The sequence below is a fragment of the Oncorhynchus keta genome, chromosome 35 (genome assembly GCF_023373465.1).
Source record: "Oncorhynchus keta strain PuntledgeMale-10-30-2019 chromosome 35, Oket_V2, whole genome shotgun sequence".
Taxonomy (NCBI): domain Eukaryota; kingdom Metazoa; phylum Chordata; class Actinopteri; order Salmoniformes; family Salmonidae; genus Oncorhynchus; species Oncorhynchus keta.
The window spans coordinates 54,145,930-54,173,257 of NC_068455.1; the positions used below are offsets into that span (position 1 = coordinate 54,145,930).

At 43.3% G+C, this 27,328-nt stretch overlaps 1 protein-coding gene across 6 annotated transcripts in view; it reads left to right on the forward strand.

Moving 5' to 3' along the window:
- Positions 1–27,328, forward strand: part of LOC118369140 (VPS10 domain-containing receptor SorCS2-like) — a 324,788-nt gene that overhangs the window by 70,298 nt on the left and 227,162 nt on the right. For 5 of the 6 annotated variants that reach the window (XM_052495733.1, XM_052495734.1, XM_052495736.1 and 2 more), the window contains exon 2: positions 20,985–21,052. In XM_052495733.1, the coding sequence (XP_052351693.1) occupies positions 20,985–21,052 (68 nt within the window). Of the gene's footprint in view, positions 1–15,196; positions 15,258–20,984; positions 21,053–27,328 lie in introns of those variants that run through there. The other variant, XM_052495738.1, reaches the window with a different exon arrangement.

The following is a 27,328-nucleotide window of genomic DNA, read 5'->3' on the forward strand; positions in this document are numbered from 1 at the left end:
AAATATATGTTTTCTAGCTGAAAGATGATGGCCAGAGCTTGTCCATGATGTTGCACAACAATATAAGTAAATAAGTCATTGTTTTAGACAAGGTATTATATATTTGGGTTTGAAGTGCCAAATCTGTTTCCATGAGTCTTACATGTTTTTTCCTATGAGATGTCATGCAAATTATTTTTAGCATACATTTCATTTCAGGGCTGGGTTGTATTTAAATGTTTACCATCCACCAGCTTAGCAATGTTTATTATCAGACAAACTGCTCCAGAGTTCTTCGTGAGTCGTCCTAGAGCCAGTCAGCTTTTCTCTGTCGCCTACACTTGGGTTTACACTAGATAAAACAGCTATAAAGTCCAAATTGGCTATATCATACAAATTCATGAAAACAAACAATGCTTTTTGATCTTAATTAAGTTTAGAGTTAGGATAAGGTTAGCAGTTTGGTTAAGGTTAGGGTTGAGGTAGGAGAAATCCAATTTTATAAAGAAAAAATATTGAAATTGACAGGGTTTATGACTTTGTGGCTTTGTTAACTAATAGGGGTGGCATACTAATGTTTTTAAACCTCTTTATTTACCCACAAAATATCACAATCCATTGATAATCTGTCAGGTTTCACTTATCTTTTAGCTAGTCTGCATAGAAAAAAATATATAACCATTTTATAAATCATAAAATTGCGTGATATGATTGCATTTTAGAACCCCGCTCCCCCCTCACCCCAAGACTAATGGTTTTTGACCACTAACGTTTTAGGCAAATTTGTTTTGCATGGCCGGATGCCCTGGGTGTGAAGGGCTGGCTCCTTTTTGACCAGTCCATTGATCCTAAAGAGAAATGTCCATCTCTGTGCATGATTCACACTCGTATTTTATATAATGCATTGATGGACAGTAGCGGTGCGTGGGTAAAATCACTGGGGACGTCAAACCACATAAAACCTATGTGTTGTGATAGTTGCGTTATGTTCCCTATAACCTGATATATAGACCTAAGGCCTTGACAATAACGATACAGAGGCAAAATAAATTCCCATCACAAAACCGGAGAGCAACGTCTGCCGGATGACGTTCACAAAGCTTTTTGCATGTAACAAAAAGTTACATGACCTACACCATGGTCAAGCAAGGTAATGTTTCCGAGTTTTTCGGACTACTACAGTGCCTTGCGAAAGTATTCACCCCCCTTGGTATTATTCCTATTTATTCCTATCACCCCCCCCCCAATTCAATACTTGGGGGGGCACATCTAGCCACTGGGATTTGATTCTGAGGTCGGGGCTTTGAGTAGGCCATTCCAAGACATTTAAATGTTTTCCCTTAAACCACTCGAGTGTTGCTTTAGCAGTATGCTTAGGGTCATTGTCCTGCTGGAAGGTGAACCTCCATCCTAGTCTCAAATCTCTGGAAGACTGAAACAGGTTTCCCTCAAGAATTTCCCTGTATTTAGCACCATCCATCATTCCTTCAATTCTGACCAGTTTCCCAGTCCCTGCTGATGAAAAACATCCCCACAGCATGATGCTGCCACCACCATGCAGTGTTCTCGGGGTGATGGGAGGTGTTGTTTTTGTGCCATACATAGAGTTTTCCTTGATGGCCAAAAAACAACATATTAGTCTCATCTGACGAGAGTACCTTCTTCCATATGTTTGGGGATTGTCCCACACGCCTTTTGGCGAACAACAAACGTGTTTGCTTATTTTTTTCATTAAGCAATATCTTTTTTCTGGACACTCTTCCATAAAGCCCAGCTCTGTGGAGTGTACAGCCTAAAGTGGTCCTATGGACAAATACTCCAATCTCCAATATGGAGCTTTGCAGCTCCTTCAGGGTCATCTTTGGTCTCTTTGTTGCCTCTCTGATAAATGCCCTCCTTGAAGGGTCCGTGAGTTTTGGTGGGCAGTCCTCTCTTGGCAGTTTTTTTTGTGGTGCCATATTCTTTCCATTTTATTAATGATTTAATGGTGCTCCGTGGGATGTTCAAAGTTCAGTTTTTTTTATAACACAACCTGATCTGTACTTCTCTATAACTCTGTCCCTGACCTGTTTGTAGAGCTCCTTGGTCTTCTTGGTGTCGCTTGCTTCGTGATGTGTGTATATGTACTGAGATCATGTGACAGATCATGTGACACTTAGATTGCACACAGGTGGACTTTATTTAACTAATTATGTGACTTCTGAAGGTAAAGCGAGCTGTACTGCGGCGTCAGTTGTGCCACCAGAGACCCTGGGTTTGTGCCCAGGCTCTGTCGTAACCGGCCGCAACCGGGAGGTCCGTGGGGCGACGCACAATAGGCCTAGCGTCGTTAGGGAGGGCTTGGCCGGTAGGGATATCCTTGTTTCATCGCGCACCAGCGATTCCTGTGGCGGGCTGTTGTACGGTGTTTCCTCCGACACATTGGTGCTGCTGGCTTCCGGGTTGGATGCGCGCTGTGTTAAGAAGCAGTGCGGCTTGGATGGGTTGTGTATCGAAGGACGCATGACTTTCAATCTTCGTCTCTCCCGAGCCCGTACGGGAGTTGTAGCGATGAGACGAGATAGTAGCTACTAAAAACAATTGGATACCATGAAATTGGGGAGAAAAAGGGATGAAATTCACATAAAAAATATATATATATATCTTGCTCGCTGAAATGATAACAGAGAGAAGAAAGAATATAGCTATTTGACAATGTCTGTGTGACTGTCTAAATACTAATGACGTCTGAAAACCGACACGATTTCAGTGCAATGATCAAACGTCAATTAGTCAAACAACTGTCAACCCTCAACATGTGAACGGCTCGTATAGGCATGGTTTAGCTGAGACTCATCTCTTTTTCTGAAATAAGTATTTTCACCTGACTTCCCTTGACATTGTAGTGCGCATGTCTTAATTGAAATGGTGTTCACATAACTTTCATTAGCTGGCTACGGTTAGCATTGTAGCTAGTTACACTGAGAGCGGTCAGTCAGTGCCCTATTTGTTGTTATTTCTCTGTTACACGTGAAAATCGACACAACGTTCCCACCACAAATTTCTGTATTAGCAGCCTGCGTCAGTCGTCGAGGTGGAACCTAAAATGAGATTTTCTGCTCTTGGACAGGAATTACTTGAAATAGGTGCGGAAACTTCCTCTGAGGTTGGCCAATAAGACCTGCACTTAAAGAGGCAATCAGCATTTGAAACTAACAAAGCGTACTCCCCGCCCCTGTTTTGGTAAAAAGCTAAAGGGATGGGGCTGGAGAAATGTAACCACTCTCAAATTCAGAGGCTGAGTTATGGAAGCACGGACATATCAAAATGACAGTTTTAACCATGTTTTGAGGCTATATAGCGTTTGTTTACGTCTACTTGGTTTACACACATTGGCGTAGAACAAGCTTATATTTGGGGTCGCAACTGCAAATCAAATCAAAATCAAATCAAATTTTATTTGTCACATACACATGGTTAGCAGATGTTAAATGCGAGTGTAGCGAAATGCTTGTGCTTCTAGTTCCGACAATGCAGTGATAACCAACAAGTAATCTAACTAACAATTCCAAAACTACTGTCTTATACACAGTGTAAGGGGATAAGGAATATGTACATAAGGATATATGAATGAGTGATGGTACAGAGCAGCATACAGTAGATGGTATCGAGTACAGTATATACATATGAGATGAGTGTGTAGACAAAGTAAACAAAGTGGCATAGTTAAAGTGGCTAGTGATACATGTGTTACATAAGGATGCAGTCGATGATGTAGAGTACAGTATATACATATGCATATGAGATGAATAATGTAGGGTAAGTAACATTATATAAGGTAGCATTGTTTAAAGTGGCTAGTGATATATTTACATAATTCCCATCAATTCCCATTATTAAAATGGCTGGAGTTGGGTCAGTGTCAATGACAGTGTGTTGGCAGCAGCCACTCACACTGTTAGTGGTGGCTGTTTAACAGTCTGATGGCCTTGAGATAGAAGCTGTTTTTCAGTCTCTCGGTCCCAGCTTTGATGCACCTGTACTGACCTCGCCTTCTGGATGATAGCGGGGTGAACAGGCAGTGGTTCGGGTGGTTGATGTCCTTGATGATCTTTATGGCCTTCCTGTAACAACGGGTGGTGTAGGTGTCCTGGAGGGCAGGTAGTTTGCCCCCGGTGATGCGTTGTGCAGTCCTCACTACCCTCTGGAGAGCCTTACGGTTGAGGCGGAGCAGTTGCCGTACCAGGCGGTGATACAGCCCGCCAGGATGCTCTCGATTGTGCATCTGTAGAAGTTTGTGAGTGCTTTTGGTGACAAGCCGAATTTCTTCAGCCTCCTGAGGTTGAATAGGCGCTGCTGCGCCTTCTTCACGACGCTGTCAGTGTGAGTGGACCAATTCAGTTTGTCTGTGATGTGTATGCCGAGGAACTTAAAACTAGCTACCCTCTCCACTACTGTTCCATCGATGTGGATAGGGGTGTTCCCTCTGCTGTTTCCTGAAGTCCACAATCATCTCCTTAGTTTTGTTGACGTTGAGTGTGAGGTTATTTTCCTGACACCACACTCCGAGGGCCCTCACCTCCTCCCTGTAGGCCGTCTCGTCGTTGTTGGTAATCAAGCCTACCACTGTTGTGTCGTCCGCAAACTTGATGATTGAGTTGGAGGCGTGCGTGGCCACGCAGTCGTGGGTGAACAGGGAGTACAGGAGAGGGCTCAGAACGCACCCTTGTGGGGCCCCGTGTTGAGGATCAGCGGGGAGGAGATGTTGTTGCCTACCCTCACCACCTGGGGGCGGCCCGTCAGGAAGTCCAGTACCCAGTTGCACAGGGCGGGGTCGAGACCCAGGGTCTCGAGCTTGATGACGAGCTTGGAGGGTACTATGGTGTTGAATGCCGAGCTGTAGTCGATGAACAGCATTCTCACATAGGTATTCCTCTTGTCCAGGTGGGTTAGGGCAGTGTGCAGTGTGGTTGAGATTGCATCGTCTGTGGACCTATTTGGGCGGTAAGCAAATTGGAGTGGGTCTAGGGTGTCAGGTAGGGTGGAGGTGATATGGTCCTTGACTAGTCTCTCAAAGCACTTCATGATGACGGAAGTGAGTGCTACGGGGCGGTAGTCGTTTAGCTCAGTTACCTTAGCTTTCTTGGGAACAGGAACAATGGTGGCCCTCTTGAAGCATGTGGGAACAGCAGACTGGTATAGGGATTGATTGAATATGTCCGTAAACACACCGGCCAGCTGGTCTGCGCATGCTCTGAGGGCGCGGCTGGGGATGCCGTCTGGGCCTGCAGCCTTGCGAGGGTTAACACGTTTAAATGTCTTACTCACCTCGGCTGCAGTGAAGGAGAGACCGCATGTTTCCGTTGCAGGCCGTGTCAGTGGCACTGTATTGTCCTCAAAGCGGGCAAAAAAGTTATTTAGTCTGCCTGGGAGCAAGACATCCTGGTCCGTGACTGGGCTGGATTTCATCTTGTAGTCCGTGATTGACTGTAGACCCTGCCACATGCCTCTTGTGTCTGAGCCGTTGAATTGAGATTCCACTTTGTCTCTGTACTGACGCTTAGCTTGTTTAATAGCCTTGCGGAGGAATAGCTGCACTGTTTGTATTCAGTCATGTTGCCAGACACCTTGCCCTGATTAAAAGCAGTGGTTCGCGCTTTCAGTTTCACGCGAATGCTGCCATCAATCCACGGTTTCTGGTTAGGGAATGTTTTTATCGTTGCTATGGGCGACATCTTCGACGCACGTTCTAATGAACTCGCACACCGAATCAGCGTATTCGTCAATATTCCCATCTGACGCAATACGAAACATGTCCCAGTCCACGTGATGGAAGCAGTCTTGGAGTGTAGAGTCAGCTTGGTCTGACCAGCGTTGGACAGACCTCAGCGTGGGAGCCTCTTGTTTTAATTTCTGCCTGTAGGCAGGGATCAGCAAAATGGAGTCGTGGTCAGCTTTTCCGAAAGGGGCGGGGCAGGGCCTTATATGCGTCGCGGAAGTTAGAGTAACAATGATCCAAGGTTTTACCACCCCTGGTTGCGCAATCGATATGCTGATAAAATTTAGGGAGTCTTGTTTTCAGATTGGCTTTGTTAAAATCCCCAGCTACAATGAATGCAGCCTCCGGATAAATGGTTTCCAGTTTGCAAAGAGTTAAATAAAGTTCGTTCAGAGCCATCGATGTGTCTGCTTGGGGGGGATATATACGGCTGTGATTATAATCGAAGAGAATTCTCTTGGAAGATAATGCGGTCTACATTTGATTGTGAGGAATTCTAAATCAGGTGAACAGAAGGATTTGAGTTCCTGTATGTTTCCTTCATCACACCATGTCCCGTTAGTCATGAGGCATACGCCCCCGCCACTCTTCTTACCAGAGAGATGTTTGTTTCTGTCCGCGCGATGCGTGGAGAAACCCGTTGGCTGTACCGCCCTGGATAGCGTCTTCCCAGTAAGCCATGTTTCCGTAAAGCAAAGAACGTTACAGTCTCTGATGTCCCTCTGGAATGCCACCCTTGCTCGGATTTCATCAACCTTGTTGTCGAGAGACTGGACATTGGCAAGAAGAATACTGGGAAGTGGTGCGCGATGTGCCCTTTACGGAGTCTGACCAGAACACCGCCGCGTTTCCCTCTTTTTCGTAGTCGGCTGCAAGCGATCCATTCCGTTGTCCTGTTTGTAAGGCAGAACACAGGATCCGCAGAAAACATATTCTTGGTCGTACTGATGGTGAGTTGAGCTGATCTTATATTCAGTAGTTCTTCTCGACTGTATGTAATGAAACCTAAGATGACCTGGGGTACTAATGTAAGAAATAACACGTAAAAAAACAAAAAACTGCATAGTTTCCTAGGAACGCGACGGCGGCCATCTCAGTCGGCGCCGGAAGTCAAACAGATTGTCCCTTTAACGATTGAATAATGAATGACCTTGGTGATGGTGTTTATTTAATGGATTCTAAACACTTAAATTGTGGTGCTTTCGAGGTTTTGCATTGGTACACATAGCCTACAGTTACATAAACTAAGGAAAATGCATTTTCTTTTGTATTCCAATGTTACCTAAGACCTTCATAAACACAACCAAATTGTCATTTTTCTTTTTGCGCTAACATATATGAATCGTATTTATTAGACTGTTAGAATGTAGACGTCCATTAGTTCGAAGGGGGGTCCCTCGAGGCCAGGCTTTTCTAGTTTTAAAGTCAGGGTGGCCCTCGACTGAAGAGGTCCGATTGGAGGTTGAGAATGATGGGAGGGTAAAGAGGAAGCGAGAAGGAAAGATAGAATGGCTGCCTGTCAGTGACTTTTGGATGAAGTGTTCCTCTGGAGGTTTCGAGAAAGCTTACTTTGTAGTTTGGGTGTGTGCCTCTTTTCCTCAACTTCCAAATGAAGTGTGAAAATGCATTAACGCAAGGCCAGGGCCCCAGTCGGGTGGAGAAGAGAGGAAAGAGGCGAGAGAGAAGGGGACACAAGAAAGGGGAAGGGAGGTAGGGCAGGGTTATTAGCCGAGAGGTGCTGATGCCTTTTGACAAGAGCCTGGTCTCTCTCTCAGACTAAATAGGGGCCTTTTATAGTGCCCAGCTGGAAGGGAAACCGTTGGGAAATGACCAGGCACCGTAGGGCCTGTTTAGTCACAACACCCCAGGCCCTGCCAGCACCACTCATATGCTCTGGACAGATATGTGCTACGACAACAACTGTGCCCCCTAAAAGGGGAGCTGCTGCTGTGTTGTCGCTTTTAGTGGGGTTTGGTTTAGCTTTTTTGGAGCTGCTGGAGCAGAATGTTTGGAGTAGGTAGGCTGAGTGTGGAATGGATCAGATGAGAGGCAGAGAGAAAGAGGGAGGAGGTGAGGGTAAAGGAGGGAAGGAGGCTCCCGAGTGGCATCTCAGTGCTAGAGTTGTCACTACAGACCCTGGGTCGATTCCAGGCTGTATCACAACCAGACGTGATTGGGAGTCCCATAGGGCGGTGCACAATTGGCCCAGTCGTCCAGGTTAAGGTTTAGCAGGGGTAGGCCGTTATTGTAAATAAGAATTTGTTCTTAACCGACTAGTTAAATAAAGGTTCAATGTGAAGAAGTGTGCTTGAGGAGAGAAAGTTAGTGAGAGAGAGCAAAAGAGGGAGAGAAAGGGGGCGTCTGAGGGAAGAGGTGGTGGTTGTTTTGGATTGTTTGTTCATTGTTGAGGAAGCGTTGTGCTTCAGTTGACAGGTAATTGAGCGCTGCTCTACAAGAAAATACAATTAACTCCAAATGCCACCGCTAAGCACTCGCACTGCGCAGAGTCAGGATGGATTCATCGCGACCCGACCTGGTCGCCCCCCGAGTGGATTGCATTTGCCTCTTGAAAATGGTTCAAATAAGTACATATTTTTTTCAATTCACCAAAGTTCATTTTCAAACTCTATGACGCAAAATATTTGATAAACTGTTGTTGAACCGGTTCGAGGGGAAGCAAAAACACACACTCGCTCAATAATGTATTGTTTTCCCGTAATTAGTCCACAGTTCTATGAATACATTCGGCTAAATTAAATCCTGAGAGGTAGCGCTTCACTGTGTGTCACATGTCATTGAGCCCCCCTTCACCACTGAGCCCTGTCTCTGTTCCACTTTTTGAGTTCCTCTCTAACGCTCTCATCCCACTGTAAATAGCTATTTTTGATGATAAAGGTTTTGATAGAGGAGAGAGGGAGTTGTTTTTGCTCCATGGCGAGAGGGAGGAAGGGAGACATAAAGAGAGGGATGAATGAGGAGGGAGGGGAGAAAGAAGGAGAGAGAGAGAGAGAGAGAGAGAGAGAGAGGGCCTGTGAAAGTCAACCAGAGTTGGAGGGAGAGAGAAAGGACACACAGAAGGTGAGCGAGAGAGCAAAAAAAGAGCTTGAGATGGAACAAAAATGGAAAGAGAGAGAGAGAGGAGGGGTGTTAGAGACAGAGGGGAAATGCATAGAGAGAGATGTAAAAGCGATAAGAGGGGTGTTAAAGGGGCAAGAATGGGGAAAAAATGACAGAGGGTGAATGACTGTGAAGCAGGGATCATGGTAATCCTATGGGGACAGCTGTTCAGCCTGGTGCTAGCAGCTGTATGCACTAAATGGGATGCTCTTTGCAACTCCCAGAAAAAAAGCACTCACCATTTTGACCCACAGATGATCATGCACGCTCGTATAGGCAGTGTGTTACGCCGTGTCCTTTGTCATCTACCCAAGGTGCTATGATGTTGGGTGCACGCACACACAGGCAGAGACACAAAACACACACACACGCACACACACTTGATGGTTCCGCCCCTTTGCTTCTTCACAGGTGGGTTCTCAGTCTGCCTCCGAATCCCCACCCTTGCGTTTTTACCTATCTGGAAAGATTGGATTGTGAATTTCGGAATGAAACTCATCGGAACGAGACCGTCTGGCTGGATGGGGAGGGATGGCGTGGTCTTCGATCAGCCACAGAGGGAAGGATAAGAGAACGACAGAGCAAATCTTTCACTCCTGCCCCTGCTCCTTTTCTGTGTCCTCTGTTGTCTTTCACATGGACTGACTGGCTGTCTGCTGGTAGAGAGGATCAAGGTCGATCGAGTTTGAGGTGTGGCAGCGGAACTACAGTACTGTCCTGGAAGTGACGGCAACATCACAGATTGCGTGTGTTCATTGAGATATTTTTGTGCATATCCACTTTTTGGCATGTGGGAGCGTTATGCTCTATTTTTGTCCCCATTTTGTCCTTGTTGCTCACACAACTGAAACAGTCAAATTATTATTTTTGTAGTTTAGGCAAAGCTTGCATATGACATGGTTTCTCTCCAGAATAAAGGCAACAACAGTACACCACCAAGCTCTGAGCATCACACTGTATATTTGCAGAGTCATAGCTTCAATGTTCAGGCAAGGACTTAAACCACCCAACATCAAGACCCTGCAGGCTTGGTTCAATCGCCAGAGTGCTCCCCTCACCCCTCATTCCCAATGTATGTCCAAATAAGGACATCCAAGAACCCATCACCTCTGTGCTTGAACCTCCAGACCCAGGCTTGGCTCCATCCTCAGCGGAGCTCACCCTCCACCCTCTGTCAGTAGTCCACTAAGCCTCCCCCTATGGAGGTCAAATCGATGGACAGATCTAAGGACCAGGGGGCCAGCATTAATCCCTGGGCCATGGTTGAGCCATATCGATCACTCGGTCAATGAGATGAGACTACTTATCAGAGCTTCAGGGATTTCTCTTTTTACCTCTTTCTCCATCTATCCTTCCTTTCATCTCTCTCTCTCTAGCGCTCTCTCTCTCTCTGTACCTTTGAGGTTCAATCCTGCTGGCCCTATAAACCTTTTAAGACTGTCAGTCCATCTCCAGCAGCCTCTATCAGCACTGCACTTCCCTAGGAATACACCAGTGTTGTTATACATCAGTTTTGGTCTACACTACTGTTCAAAAGTTTGGGGTGACTTAGAAATGTCCTTGTTTTTGAAAGAAAAGCAATTTTTTTGTCCATTAAAATAACATAAAATTGATCAGAAATACAGGCCAGCATCCCAGAGTCGCCTCTTCACTGTTGATGTTGAGACTGGTGTTGTGCGTGTACTATTAAATGAATCTGCCAATTGAGGACTTGTGTCTGTTTCTCAAACTATACACTCTGATGTACTCTAATGTACTCTAATGTACCTCTTGCTCAGTTGTGCACCGGGCCTCCCACTCCTCTTTCTATTCTGGTTAGAGACAGTTTATACTGTTCTGTGAAGGGAGTAGTACACAGCGTTGTACAAGATCTTCCGTTTCTTGGCAATTTCTCGCATGGAATAGCCTTAATTTCTCAGAACAAGAATAGAGTAATAGTTTCAGAAGAAAGGTCTTTGTTTCAGGCCATTTTGAGCCTGTAATCGAACCCACAAGTGCTGATGCTCCAGATACTCAACTAGTCTAAAGAAGGCCAGTTTTATTGCTACTTTAATCAGAACAATATTTTTCAGCTGTGCCAACATAATTGCAAAAGGGTTTTCTAATGATAAAATAGCCTTTTAAAATGATAAACTTAGATAAGCTAACACAACGTACCATTGGAACACAGGAGTGATGGTTGCTGATAATGGGCCTCTGTACGCCTATGTAGATATTCCATAAAAAACAGCCGTTTCCAGCTACAATAGTCATTTACAACATTTAGAATGTCTACACTGTATTTCTGATCAATTTGTTGTTATTTTATTGGACAAAAAAAATGTGCTTTTCTTTCAAAAACAAGTACATTTCTAAGTGACCCAAAACTTTTGAATGGTCGTGTATGTCACAGTGTTTTTATGAAGTGTGTGTTTCATGTGCACTATAATAATATAATAATAATATATGCCATTTAGCAGACGCTTTTATCCAAAGCGACTTACAGTCATGTGTGCATACATTCTACGTATGGGTGGTCCCGGGGATCGAACCCACTACCCTGGCGTTACAAGCGCCATGCTCTACCAACTGTGCTACAGAAGGACTAAAATGATCAGCTATGAACTGAGCTGCTTTGTTTCGAAGAGCTTACTTCCACCTCAACCCTGTCGTTTGATAGGGTTTCATTCGTGTGAGGGATTACAAATGGAAAAGGAAAATCACTGCTCTGCATGGGTGGATGGATGCGTGCGTTTGTGTGTGTCTCCGCATGCCATGTTATGTTCAGCTTTTTTTCTAGGTCGTCTCGACTACATAAACAGACTAATGACTGGACGAGACCCTAATTACAGACATGAATCAGACATGTGTCACGGAAAGCAGGAGAAAGAGACAAGAAAAGAAAGAGGGAGCGAAGAAGAGAGGCTTTACATAGCATGAAAAGTAAGAGAAAACAAAAAGACCAGACACAACGAGGTAGAGTTGAGAGACACAGACACAAAAGGAGGACAAAAACAGTAATATTGAAGTAATATTAAAAAGACAGCAGAAGAGAGTCAGATACAAGAATACTATACCATGACAGATAAATAAATACTGTAGGAACCAGTGGGAACCAGCCAGTCGAGTGCTGAATACCTCGGTCTAACTGGATGGAGTCTGCCGTGTGTGTGTAAGGGTCAGTATAGTAGAGGTTCCTTTGTATTCTTTGGACTGTAGGGCCAGCCGAACCCACAGGTCCATGTAATTGCCTTCTCCCTTTCTGCCGGAGCAGTTTAATGAGCGGTCGCCGTCTGAAACAACCGTTAAAATGCCAGCGTGTGTGGGTCACTGCCTGGTGCAAGGGAAGGGGAGGGAGGGGGGTTGAGATCCGTGCAGAAACGTGTTCAACCAGACATGATCGCTCGGGGTCCGATTACTGTTATTAATCATACCCAGATTATTATGGGGTCTGATCATCAATGGTATAGAGAGAGAGAGAGAGAGAGAGAGAGAGAGAGAGAGAGAGAGAGAGAGAGAATGCGTGTTAAGGGGAAGCAGAGTGAAGTCATCTCTCAAATTGAATTGGCTGGGAATGTTATTTTTGCACACTTTGTGCCTTGTGAAAATCAATTGGGGTTCAATTTTTGAAAAATAGACCAAAAATGTATTTTTCCAGACTGTGATGAATTGCTCATCTGTGTGTGGTCTGTTTTCTGGAGAATGTGTTTGTTCATACACTCTGATACAGTAATTGTATTTCACTGTTTTTGCTTTAAAAAATGAATGACCGCATTCTTTCTCTCAAACTCTAAAGGTCCTCTCGTCTCTCTTTAACCCCACCCTCTTTCTTTTTCTTTTCTTTCGCCAAACTCTCCTCTCTCCTCCAAACCGGATTTCTAGCTTTTCATTGAGTCTCTCAGTGTAGCGGAATGTCATGAGGACAAATGACGAGATGGTGATGTGGAGCCAGAGTTCACGGTCGACTGTGTCGCGGCGTAAAGGCTCAATGGGGGCTTGTGTAATTTGTGTGTAGTTATTCATGAATCCTAACTGCTCAGTTGACTTTTCCCTAGTAAATGCCATCCACGGGCTGACAAACAACATTCCCACAGTGTGTCACCATCAGACCGCTTCAATGTTGCCGCAAGGTTGCATGGACGTTGTGGAAGAGAATTAAGCTCATCATGCCAAATGCTTGCAGTTTCTAGTGCTTTCTACACTCTTAGAAGGTGTTATCTAGAACCGAAAAGGGTTCTTTGGCTGTCCCCATAGGAGAATTCTTTGAATAACCATTTTGGTTCCATGTAGAACCCTTTCCACAGAGGGTTCTACATGGAACCCGAAGGGGTGCTCCTATGGGGACAGCCAAAAATACCTTTTCTAACCTTTTTTTTAAAAGAGCGTTCTGTTTATACTGATCTAACAAATAGAATAGTAATAGTGAACAGGAGTTAGATTTGTTATTTTTGTAGTTTAGGCAAAGCTTGCATATGACATGGTTTCTCTCCAGAATAAAGGCAACAACAGTACACCACCAAGCTCTGAGCATCACACTGTATATTTGCAGAGTCATAGCTTCAATGTTCAGGCAAGGACTTAAACCACCCAACATCAAGACCCTGCAGGCTTGGTTCAATCGCCAGAGCGCTCCCCTCACCCCTCATTCCCAATGTATGTCCAAATAAGGACATCCAAGAACCCATCACCTCTGTGCTTGAACCTCCAGACCCAGGCTTGGCTCCATTCTCAGCGGAGCTCACCCTCCACCCTCTGTCAGTAGTCCACCCTCTGTCAGTAGTCCAAGCCAGTCTTCTAGCCAAGCCAGTCTTCTAGCCAAGCCAATCAATACAATGTCCCACATAATGTTTTTCTGTCGTAGTTCATTCCAAAAGGAGCCATACGACTTAATGCCGCTCGTCTCAATATTTGCAGATCTATGTAGGCTTCAAGTATATATATATATATATATATATATATATATATGTATGTTATTGTAATCAGCTTTCCACATACGGCTGTTTCTAATAACAGGAAGATCATTTTTAAGATTAATACTCTGCTACGACCTTTAGGGAGTGGCAAACTTTGCCTCTCAGTCAAATAAGCTGTAGGGGCCTGCCAAGCTACAGTCTCGGGCTCCGGCCAGTGCCCGTTGGTGGCAGTGGTGGGATAACGCTTCTCCAGTAATCCAGCAATTTTGTCAGGGAGGGTAGGTACACCACTGCCAACAGAACGCTCCCTCCTCCCCAGGGTAATTCATTTTCCCATCGTGCAGAACTCAGTCTCAAACTCATTCTCAAGCCAGTGCAACACGTGGATAGGACCACAGAACTGTGTGGCGCAGAGTTTGTCTGGAGCCACAGCGCTTTATGGGCTGGTCGGATACAAAACCGCGGGAATGTTGACAAGCAGATGAAAGACGCAGGCCTGAATCTCTGTCGGCTCAGTGGAGAGAAAGAGAGAGAAGCACTTGAGCTCTCCTTCTCTACTTTTTCATATTCCACAGGACGCCCCCGGGATCCTATTTGATGCAATCCGTATTTGATCCAAGGCTGTCTATTGCAAACAGGGACACATATGTGGTTGTGCCAGGTCCGGTGGACACCAGCCGAGGCATGTTAAAAAGCATCACGCTCTCCTGAGAGGAGACCTTTACTAGCCAGCCCTGTTATACATGAGATAACATAGGATACATTATTATTATTACTACTATTATACTGCTTTGGCAATATCTACAAATTGTACTTAATGCCATTAAATCCATTTTAATTTTGATTTAGTATCTCTTGTATAAGTGGTGCACGCTGACAGGCTCCCCCGTATTACGTTGTCCTGTTTTCCTATCTTCCTATGCATTTTTGTCATGTTAAATTGAGAGTGTTGCACAATGAGGACAATGACTAACCAGATCAGCCACCTCTTCTCCCTAGACTCCTTCCTTCTTTCCTGTGCCAGTCCCCCACTACTCTTCTCTCCCTCCATCCACACCTAAACTTGTCAGTAAACTAAAATTGACCTCACCGGGGCAGGCCAATTAAAACTAGAAGGAGAGAAAGAAAAAAAACTATTGGTGGCAACACCAAAAGTCCAGATGTTCAGCATAGCAGATAAAGTCAGCGTTGGTGTTTTCATCTCTGGCTGGATAAAGTGTCAGATAGGCCTAGGTCTCACTCGGGAGTGTCTCATTAGAGCTGTGTGGATAGAGAGGGGCAGCTGTGCCAGAGGAGGACAATCTGTTGCCATCTGGCACACGGCCAGACAAACGGGGGAGGGATATGCTCGCTCACTGTGTCGCAGGATGTCACACAAGACCCTGCCTGGTTTCACATGCTTCAATGGCTTTGAGTAGAAGTTCAGATTATCTCCGATGTCCAATTCTTCATCTGTCGGGAGCTGTGGCGGTCGGTGCCGTTTAAGATGAAGGAGGAGGATAAAAAAAATGGTATGAGCACGGCCTTATTCCTATTACAGCATATTGGATGTCTGTCATTCATATTCCATTCACCCAGCTCAAATGTAACATCGATAGGTTTAGGCTACTACTCACATTTTTCCTGTACCCATCATGAGGTTTCTACAACCTAGCCTTGAATGAATGTTTGCAACGTACGGTACCAGTCAAAAGTTTGGACACACCTACTCATTCAAGGGTTTTTCTTTATTTTGACTATGTTCTACATTGCAGAATAACAGTGAAGACATCAGAATGATGAAATAACACATATGGAATCATGTAGTAACCAAAAAAAGGGTAAATATTTTCTATTTGAGATTCTTCAAATAGCCACCCTTTGCCTTGATGACAGCTTTTACACACTCTTGGCATTTTCTCAACCAGCTTCACCTGGAAAGCAACAGTCTTGAAGGAGTTTCCACATACGCTGGGCACTTGTTGGCTCCTTTTCCTTCACTCTGCGGTCCAACTCATCCCAAACCATCTCAATTGGGTTGAGGTCGGGTGATTATGGAGGCCAGGTCATCTGTTGCAGCACTCCATCACTCTCCTTCTTGGTCGAGGTCATTGTCCTGTTGAAAAACAAATCATAGTCAGAGTGCTATGGTAGTCATGCTGGTTGTGTGCCTTGAATTCTAAATAAATCACAGACAGTGTCACCAGCAAAGCACCCCCGCACCATCACACCTCCTCCTCCATGCTTCATGGTGGGAACCACACACGCAGAGATCATCCGTTCACCTTCTCTGCGTCTCTGAAAGACACGGCGGTTGAAACCAAAAATCTTACATTTGGTCTCATCAGACCAAAGGAGAGATTTCCATCGGTCTGATATCCATTTCCCGTGTTTCTTGGCCCAAGCAAGCCTCTTCTTCTTATTGGTGTCGTTTAGTAGTGGTTTCTTTGCAGCAATTTAACCATGATGGCCGGATTCCCAGAGTCTCCTCTGAACATTTGATGCTGAGATGTGTCTGTTACTTGAACTCTGTGAAGCATTTATTTCGGCGCAATTTCTGAGTCTGGTAACTCTAATGAACTTGTCCTCTGCAGCAGAGGTAATTGTGGTTCTTCCTTTCCTGTGGCGGTCCTCATGAGAGCCAGTTTCATCAGAGTGCTTGATGGTTTTTGCAACTGCACTTGAAGAAACTTTCAAAGTTCTTGAAATTGTCCGCATCAACTGACCTTCATGTCTTAAAGTAATGGATTGACTGTCATTTCTCTTTGCTTATTTGAGCTGTTCTTGCCATAATATGGACTTAGTCTTTTTCAATAGGGTTATCTTCTGTGTATCACCCCTACCTTGTCACAAAAGAACTGATCAATGCTTTAAGAAGGAAAGAAAATCCACAAATTAACTTTTAACAAGGCACACCTGTTAATTGAAATGCATTCCAGGTGACTTCCTCATGAAGCTGGTTGAGAGAATGCCAAGAGTGTGCAAAGCTGTCATCAAGGCAAAGGGTGGCTACTTTGAAGAATCTCAAATATAAAATATATTTTGATGTGTCTAACACTTTTTTGGTTACTACATGATCCGATATGTTTTTTTCATAGTGTTGATGTCTTCACTACCAAAAGCTTGCCTTGACTTGGAAGAGTTCCAGTGATGAATGTTTGAGCCAAGTGTTTGAGTAGGCTAAACATATTATTATATATATATATAGCTAGCTCTCTTTCTCTCTCTCTTCCCTCTCCTTAATTTTGCAGGAAATTAATTTGTTCAAAATTGTTTAATATTGTTTTTCTCTCTCTTTGAGTTAACTTCCACCACATGTTATGCACTGCAGTGCTAGCTAGCTGTAGCTTATGCTTTCAGTACTAGATTCCTTCTCTGATCCTTTGATTTGGTGGACAACATGTCAGTTCATGCTGTAAAAGCTTTGATAGATTGGAGGACGTCCTCCGGAAGTTGTCATAATTACTGTGTAAGTCTATGGAAGGGGGTGAGAACCATGAGCCTCCTAGGTTTTGTTTTGAAGTCAATGTACCCATCTGTCCTTCAGCTACACCAAGGTGCTACCCTACAGAGTGCTACTGAGGCTACTGTAGACCTTCATTGCAAAACAGTGTGTTTTAATCAATTATTTGGTGAAATGTGTATATATTTAGTAGAGTTTTACCTACAAAGGATAGCTTTCTGAATGTTTCAATATTAAAATTGTCATGAAATTCATTGAGGAGGATGGTCCTCATCTTTTTTTCCTTTTAGAGAAGCAGGTAGCCTAGTGGTTAGAGCATTGGGCCAGTAACTGAAATGTTGCTGGTGTGAATACCTGAACCAAATAGGTGAACAATCTGTCGATATGCCCTTGAGCAAGGCACTTCACCCTAATTTGCTCCAGATGCGTCGTACTAGTATGGCTGACCCCGAAACAACAAATGTCACTGCACCTATCTGGTGTATGTGACAATAAAATATATAACTTCTAAAATTATTTTGCATTAACTGTGTAAAACTGTAGGAGCTTGTTTCCACCACTGCATCTTCTAGGGCTGTAATCAAATCAAATCACAAAGTATTTGTCACATGCGCCGAATACAACAGGTACAACAGGTACCTTACAGTGAAATGCTTACTTTACAAGCCCTAACCAACAATGCAGTTTTTAAAAAATTAAAAAATAAAAAGATATATTTAAGAATAAGAAATAAAAATAACAAATAATAAAGGATTAAGGATGTTGGTGAAAAACATATATTATGACGCCTTTCTGTTTTCTCAATGACATTCAACTCAACATTGAAAAAAAGGCGCAAGTTGAAGTTGAAGTTTTGCTCCACCTGAGCGAGTTTGACCACAAGTCAGAGACCACTATGATGACACACCAAACGCATTTGTCTTCTTCTGATGACTCTTAAGGGGAAAGTGACATGCGCCAAATACAACAGGTACAACAGGTACCTTACAGTGAAATGCTTACTTACAAGCCCTAAACCAACAATGCAAATACCTAAAAAAAAATAAGAATAAGAAATAAGAGTAACAAATAATTAAAGAATAGCATGTCACGTTCTGACCATAGTTCTGTTATTTCATTCTTTGTTTCAGTATGGTCAGGGCGTGAGTTGGGGTGGGCAGTCTATGTTTGTCTTTCTATGTTGGTTTTTGTGTTCAGCCTAGTATGGTTCTCAATCAGAGGCAGGTGTTGTTAGTTGTCTCTGATTGAGAATCATACTTAGGTAACTTGGGTTTCACTGTTGGTTTGTGGGTGTTTGTTTCCGTGTGAGTGTTTGTCGGCACACGGTACTGGTTCGGTTTTCATCACATCGTTTATTGTTTTGTATTTCAGTTCGTTTTTAATAATTCGTCATGAACACTTAGCACGCTGCATCTTGGTCCGATCCCTACTCCTCTTCAGACAAGGAGGAAATCTGACGTTACACAGCAGTAAAATAACAATATTGCGGCTAAATACAGGGGGTACCGGCATAGAGTCACTGTGCGGAGGCACCAGTTAGTCGAGGTAATTGAGGTAATATGTGCATGTCGGTAGAGTTAAAGTGACTATGCATAGATAATAACAGAGAGTAGCAGCAGTATAAAAGAGGGGGGCAATGCATAAAGGTAGCCATTTGATTAGATGTTCAGGAGTCTTATGGCTTGGGGGTAGAAGCTGTTTAGAAGCTTCTTGGACCTAGACTTGGTGCTCCGATACCACTTGCCTTGCGGTAGCAGAGAGAATAGTCTATGACTAGGATGGCTGGAGTCTTTGACAATTTTTAGGGCCTTGCTCTAACACCGCCTGGTATAGAGGTCCTGGATGGCGGTCAGTGATGCATGCTCTCGATGGTGGAGCTGAGTACCCATGCAAAATATTTTCAGTCTTCTGAGGGGGAATAGGTTTTGTAGTGCCCTCTTCATGACTGTCTTGGTGTGCTTGGACCTTGTTAGTTTGTTGGTGATGTGGACACCAAGGAACTTTAAGCTCTCAACCTGCTCCACTACAGCCCGTCGATGAGAACGGGGGCGTGCTCGGTCCTCTTTTTCCTGTAGTCCACAATCATCTCCTTTGTCTTGATCACGTTGAGGGAGAGGTTGTTGTCCTGAAACCACACGGCCAGGCCTCTGACCTCCCTATTGGCGTGCTGCTGAGGCTACTGTAGACCTATATTGCAAAACAGTGTGTTTTAATCAATTATTTGGTGACGTGGATATATTTAGTATAATAGTTATAGTATGACGGCTGTTATCGAGTTTGGCAGTTGACTGCTCGGGCGATTGTCATCGGTTCTGTTCCACTGGTCTCAAAGCATCTTCAGAAGCCCAAGCTACACCAGGGATCGAACTTTGAGCTTGAGTCGCTTTGAGAAAATGTGTCTTGAGACTCAAAATAGTACTTTTGATAGAAATTGGCTCTGTTTTGTGGACAGGGGCTTGGAGCTACTCTCAAAGTACACTCAGTGTTCCACAGATGTGGAGCTCTGAATGACCAATTCTGGGTTGTGCAGAATAATGTAACCCTCTCCCGAGTCCCACTGTGGGCTTTAAAGACTAGCTCAGCCTCCAGAGGGTTCAGCCTCCGTCAAGAGGACCGTTGTCCTTTTGGACTAAAATGCCCTTTGAGCACTGCTCTTCCCTGGCATGAGGGGGCAACGCTTGTGCCTGGGGCCCTGCTAAAGGTTTGTGAGTGGCTTGGCCAAATGTTCTCACTGGATTAAAACATATTTGTGGGAAATAGTTTGGCCTGCGGCCAAGTGTCTTATCAAAAGAGGTGAAGAGAACAACATCACTTTCATTTTATCTGACAAAGGAATCCATTGGAGGTTCACAACCTAAAGTAATTTGTGGCCCCTTGCCCACTTCTTTTTCAGAGACCACACACACTTGTTTTCACCCGGTAGTCTTTGCCAGTTGTGTGGTATAGCTGTATTCTAGGGTTTATGTTGACCTCAGGGTTTGTTATAACTCTATTATGGTCAAACATGTTATAAAAGCTAAACGGACTACTGCCTCTGCTTCTGGCCAGGGCCCTTGGCCAATCAGCTTCTCCAAGCCCCAGTCTCTTCTTCCCTGGCTCCTAACACCTCACTCATTATTATTATATTATTATTATATTACTGCGCCAACCTTCCAATCAAACCCCCAGGACTAACTGCACTCCCTGACCCTCCTGCACCGACCTCTCGCCATTTCAACGCACTCCCATCAGGCCACACACTGCTGTCAAAATGGGGAGTCCTCCGAAAATACACATAACACATAACACACAAACTCACAGTTGTTGTTTTTTTAACATTTGACCAAGATGCCCTGGTTCTATGAATAATAGATTTTAGAGGTTTCTGTTGAGTTGTATATTAAAGGTGGCTTTTCCTCCCCCAAAACCTGTTGTTCAGCACTTGTACTTGAATATAATAATAAAAGGGGTTCACTGAAATTATACTCAGCATTAAACAAAACACATCATTTGGCTTGCGTGGGGGTAGTGGGAGGGTAGCACTCTGTAAACATTTCCTTCTAAAATTAAAGAGGCAAACAAGACAGCTATTTCTATAGGGTAATAGTCTCAAATCTTAGCATAATCAGTAGAAGGGCCAGGAAGCAAAATTCCCCAAAGACAAGGAAAATAATTTTGAAATTGAAAAACACCTTTTTAATCCATTTGAATAAAACCGAATACTGTTACTTTTGCGACACTTACCGTGCCATCTGTGAAACCGGTTCCAACTCTGTTGTACAGTTGTGACTCACCCTTCATCTCTCCTCTTCCTCAGGTCATCCTCATCCTGACCAAGTACTACCACGGTGACTCCAGCAAGGTTCTGGAGAGCTCCCTCTGGAGGTAGGATCTAAAGGCTGTGTGTCTGTTTGTTTACGTGTGCGTTTAGCCCTGTCCACATATCAATACATTTTCATGCGGTTAGGTTAAAGGGCCGTGGGTTGATTTATCTCGTTGCTGTGCTTCTCAGAAGACACCGTGGCACTGAGTACAGACAGAACAGAGTGGAAGAAAGATGAAACCTCAGCGGGCGTGAGAGCGGGCATCTCTTTGGACAGATAGTATGTCATCGTGGCACAGGACAGGCCAGTGTATTGCATGTAATCCATTACATGTAACGGATTACAAAAAAATACTGTAACTTTAATCCATTACTTTACCAGCAACAATATTGTCATCAGATTGCAGATACTTTTGAAAAACGAGATGATTTACTTCTCGGATCACTTTTGAAATTCAGAAAGGATGTTTCCGCCCCAAAAAATGGACACCTTTCTCAATTACTTTCAAATCAGCATTGAAAAAAAGGCTCAAGTCCACCCAAAACCCACTTTTAAAAAAATATTTGTTTCATTAGTCCGTTGTTGATATATTCCCAAAATATTTATCAGCAATCAAGTTGTAACTTTCAAAAATGCGTCACAACGGGCCAGATTTCTATATTTTGAAAGTTGCATATCTTGAAAACTTGATTGCTGACGTGCAAAACATTTTGGGACGATATCAACAATGGACTAATGAAACAAATACCAAAAGATAGATTTTGGGCGGAGTTTACCTTTAAGTTTGTTCTGCCTTAGTGAGTCTGACCACAAGTCAGAGACCACTATGAAGACACAGTAGATGGGATCTCGGGAAAAGAGCAGGAATAGGCATTTGTAGGCTACAGTGCAAACTATGTCTTCCAATGGTGCGACTGCTGTCGGCATCCAAAGATTATCCAACTTGAGTAAAGGCTTGGAGATAAGGACGACAGCAGTGATGTAGTCTATAGCGATACGGACATCACTTATTATATTATACTTAGGCAGCCTTTTTTCCTTTTCTCAGAGTGGGTTGTTGTCTTTGTTAGTGGCATGTATAGCCTTACAGAGCTTCACGGCTTCACGTTCGTTTTGTTGTTTATTGTTTTGTTGGCGACATTTAAAATAAAAGAATGTACGCTTTCCACTCCTGCACCTTGGTCCGGTCATTTCCTTGACGACGATCGTGACACTTGCACACTTTTGAAAGACCTAAAGAGCTGCCAATTATCGATATCAAAGTGTCACCAACAAAAACATAAACAAAAGGCCTATAACAAGGGCATACATTTGTCACATGCAAATAGCTATTTTTGGTAGTGCACAAAGCATGCCATTCCATGAGAGCAGCATTTATTTTACAACCTGAAGCAATGAGCCCAATCAGTCCTCCACGACTACAAAAGAATAAACAGCAGAGTAGGCTAATAAATCCTTTGTTTTTGGGTTATGCTGCTCATGTAAAACAATTTGGCTATTCTATATTTCCATATTTATGTCCTATTCTTGAAGATCAGGGGGTAAATTATTTGGAATGATTGGACATATGACAGACTTTGGTATTTAATGTAAAGCTATAGCCTAATCCTACTATTATCTGTAGTAGATAGCAATGGGTTAGAAGCCTACATAACCAACCGTTAAAGTAAAATGCAACATAGATTTATGTAAAATCTAACATAGATGAATCCTTGCAATAGATGTCTTTCAATTGGTAATATTCCATTTTGGCTTCTTCTAATGCCTATTAAGGGGAAAGTAATCAAATAATAAATGAAAGCAATCAGATTACAATATTGAGTTTTGGTAATCCAAAACTGATGTTACTGATTAAAATGTCAGACTGTAACGGATTACATTTAGAAAGTAACCTGCCCAACCCTGGTCATGACTGGGCCTGACAGGCAGAACAGAGCAGCCTCGAATAGAACTGCCCAGTCGGCAACGGCATTGCCACTTTCCTCAATGTTTCCAAACTATCTCAGAACCAGTCACTCCTCCACATACAATTAGGTATTCTAGATCATAAGGCATCAAATGTCAGGGTCCTGGTTATAAGGACACTGGGTAGAGAAAGAAAGCCGTCTAGAAATCATTCACAAACATTGAATGTGTCCCACGGCAGTACTTAATTCATTCCCTTCGCCTCACTCTGGGTTCTCTCCACTTCAAAGTGCTGGCCGCTCATTAGGTGTGACTGTCTCTCTCTCTCTCGAAGCCAAATGAATAATGTACATATTTCCACCCTGCTCCATTTTGATGTTTTAATGTTGTTACTCACGAATGATGATTTTATATTCACCTGGTGGGGGATGTAGAAAGGTGAACAATCTGGCACATACACTGCATGTTGTTAGCCTCTCTCTTTCATGGTCCGTAGCGTGAAGAGAATTTGCATGTTTTTGTAAGGAGCTAAAATGGCCGCCATGGTGTTGTTGTGCCATTATGATGATTTGGTTCGACTCCAGGCTGTATCACAACCGGACGTGATTGGGAGTCCCATAGGGCGGCGCACAATTGGCCCAGCGTCGTCTGAGTTAAGGGTAGGCCGTCATTGTAAATAAGAATTTGTTCTTAACTGACTTGCCTAGTTAAATAAAGGTTAAATAAAAATTCTAATAAATACATGTGTGGGAGGGGGGCATTGGTTTCAAGTCAGCTCCATAAAGGCTGTGCAGTCACATCAGTAGATCAGCTTTAATATTACAGATATATTGTGGCTTCCATTAATGTAACTGTCTGCATCATTTCCAATCCCCCATTTACTACAGTGATTTCTGAAAGTATTCATTCCCCGTCACTATTTCCAAATGCAGTGATGTTTACAGCCTTATTCTAAAATGGATTCAATAAAATAACAATCCTCAATCTACACGCAATACCCCATAATGACAAAGTACCCCATTTAGACATTTTTGCAAGTGTATTCAAAAAAACAAAAAAAAATAAATACCTTATTTAAATAAGGTAAGACTCTTTGCTATGAGACTCGAAATTGAGCTCAGGTGCATCCTGTTTCCATTGATCATCCTTGATGTTTCTACAACTTGATTGGAGTCCACCTGTGGTCAATTCAATTGATTGGGCATGATTTGGAAAGGCTCACGCCTGTCTAGATAAGATCTCCCAGTTATTTTCCAATATCCTCCCCACATGGACATTTTTTAAGATGAATATATATACCAATTATTTTATGGGGTGTCCACATTCTGTCCCCAATCAACACTTTTTTTAAACTTTTGGTGCCAGCGAGAACGACATAAGGAAGTAGTCAAGACAACTAGCTTGATTGAGCCTCCGCCATGTATATCTTACTGAGCCAGGATATTTCAGCCTCCATATCCACAAGTTCCAATATATCCATGATATGTGTCATGAGGGTGATTGTTTGTACTGTAATTTCTTTTATGGTCCGTTGAGGTATTTAAAACTGTATTAGAATCTCCCAGCATAATAATAGAGTATTGTATTGCGTGTAGACTTGATAAATTATTTTAGATGTATTTTCAAAGAAACGTGGATCATCATTATTTGGACTGTATAGATTAATGATCCAAATCTGTTTATGGTCCAATAACATTTAAAATAATCCATCTATCTTGCAGATCTGTTTGGACAATTTGCACATTCGGATTGTTAATGAATTAAACCCCTTTTGAGTTTCTTTCCCCATCAGTATTCTTTCCCCATCAGTATTTTTTCCACACAACTCCATCTAATTTTTTTTGCATGAGTTTCCTGTAAACAATAGATATTATATTCCTTCTCTTCTAGCCAGGTAAATACTGATTGTCTTTTTTTATTATCTGCTAAGTCATTGCAATTATAACTGGCTATACTTATTTCACCATTTACCATAATGAGATATACGCACGTTTAAGTTCTATTTATCATAATATACAGTGCATTCGGGAAGTCTTCAGACCTCTTGACTTTTTCCAATGTATTTAATCCATTTTAGAACAAGGCTGTAATGTAACAAAATGTGGATAAAGTCAATGGGTCTGAGAACTTTCTGAATGCACTGTATGTTTGTAAACTTATCATTTTACCATGATACTGCTACTGCACTGCTACTGAGTAAACCTCTAATTGTTCTCCACTATTCCACTCGTTAAAACTTCCCCTCATCCCCAGTTGGGTTGTCGTCCCTGTGACTGGCAGACCAACCCTGTCCATCTGGCTTCTAGGGCCTTTGAGCGATAGGGACCCATCCTTTGTAAAGAGCACACAGTGCCACTCACAGAACAGAAGTAGATGAATGCATTAAAGCATTTAAAACAGCCTCACCTCGATTGCATTGTATACAATTATTTTCATAAAAAAATATATTTATTCAAAAGTTTTGCATATCTTGATTTATGTCCACAACAAACAAATAATATGTGTAACAATGTAGGCAGTTCAGAAAATGGATTGTTACCTACGTATATCCAGGATTTGGCATTACAAAAATTAGATTTTTGTCAAACAATTATTATTTTGGCAAACAATTCATGTGATTCATCCTATGTTGTCCCTACCATCATTACCCCATAGCAACAGTTGTGACACACACACACACACACACACACACACACACACACACACACACACACACACACACACACACACACACACACACACACACACACACACACACACACACACACACACACACACACACACACACACACACCCCACCCTTTACCCCCACAACCTACCACAAGCCCAGATGTTCAACAGTTGTTCCATCCCCGAGCCCAACTCAAGAAAGGACTTGACATGCGAAGGCATATACAGTTGTAGCTGTTCGAGAATGCATGCAACATTTAGCAAGAAGGGGGAGATTTGATTAACCAATGTCAAGTCCTAACTGATGGAGCTTAGATACACCCACTTCCCCTGAAACACACACACGCTGGTCCCCCGTTGTGAGAATCTTCCCAAGCATCTCTGTGCAGTCAGACCTTTGATTATTTTGTAACACCAGGGCCACAATAATTTCCCCCCTCTCTGATTGTCCGTGTGTGACCACAACCCCATGGGTTGCTGCGTTGCTAACACTGCCACTACCTGGGTGGGGTCACCCCACCGGATTCCCACCAGCTAGGTACAAGTTTGTCAAGGTTCTCATTAGCAGCTTTGAAACATTCCTTGTATATTATGCTCTCCCTTTAGGGGGCTTTGGCTTTGTTGGACCAACCCTGCCAGGCAGGCTCAGACTCTTGAGGGGGCAGTGCTGCTCTAGTATGTCTCTGACCGTGTTTATCTTTCTGTCTTGGCTGCGTATAGGCTACTTACAGTAGGCACATAAAACAGATAAGGACTTCTCCTTAGTTTTTGGGTTGCTCAGGTGGGTGTCTAGGATATAGGGTTGGGGAACCGTTCCATCATGATAGAACAATTAATAATTCAACTGCATTTATAATTTATTTTTAAATGTATATCCCATATCTGCACAAAATTGAACTCTCTCTCTGTCACAACTCCTGCTCGCAAGCGCACGTGGGCTCTGGCATTTGCAACCATTTTCCTTGAGTCTGGACGTTGTTGTCCTTAAGCTTGGGATCAAACAGGGAAGAAGATGCAGATGATGAATGGGCTCGGCACCGCACTCTGTCAAGTGGTGTAAATCAAGACCCAAGGCGATTGCTCGGCGTTGCTCTGGAGGAAAGTTAGCTGAGAAGACAAGAGAGAGAGAGACTGCAAGGCTTCTGGGTCAGTGAGTTTAAACCCATGTCATGGGCTTGCCTTTGGAGTTCTGTGGACTTGCTTGAATGTGATTATTTTTTTTGGTCTGGGCGACATCAACCACTACAAGGTGAAAGGAGATAGATCTGGTTGGCGTCTGTCTGTTTACCCCTCCCTTACTCACTCTGTATTTCTTGTCAGTTCTAAATTGGAGGGGTTCTGGTTAAGGTTGAACATTTCCGTGAGGAACCCACGCATGTTGGCCACAAACTGTCCCTTTTACTTTCCTGTGACTCAGCTGAAAGATAAAGTATCTGTAGAAACCATTTCCTGTCTCAGTCATTCCTGGATTCTGGAAGGGAGGTGATCCCATGTTTTTTCAATTAGGATTAAACCAGAACAGATAATGGGTTTGTGGTGTGGGACAATGCTATGTGAACTGGGCTCTGGAGAGATGGAGTCTGCGGTTGCTCTCAGTTTCATTGCCTTAATTTGGTTAGTTCTTAGAGAACATCAAATGAGATTGATCTATTACAGATAGTCTCGCTTAGGCACAGCGGACGAGAAACGAAATATTGATCATTATAAGTGCGGCACGTCCTGCTGGTCAATTATAAGCGCCCCAAAAACTGTGTCTGTGCCT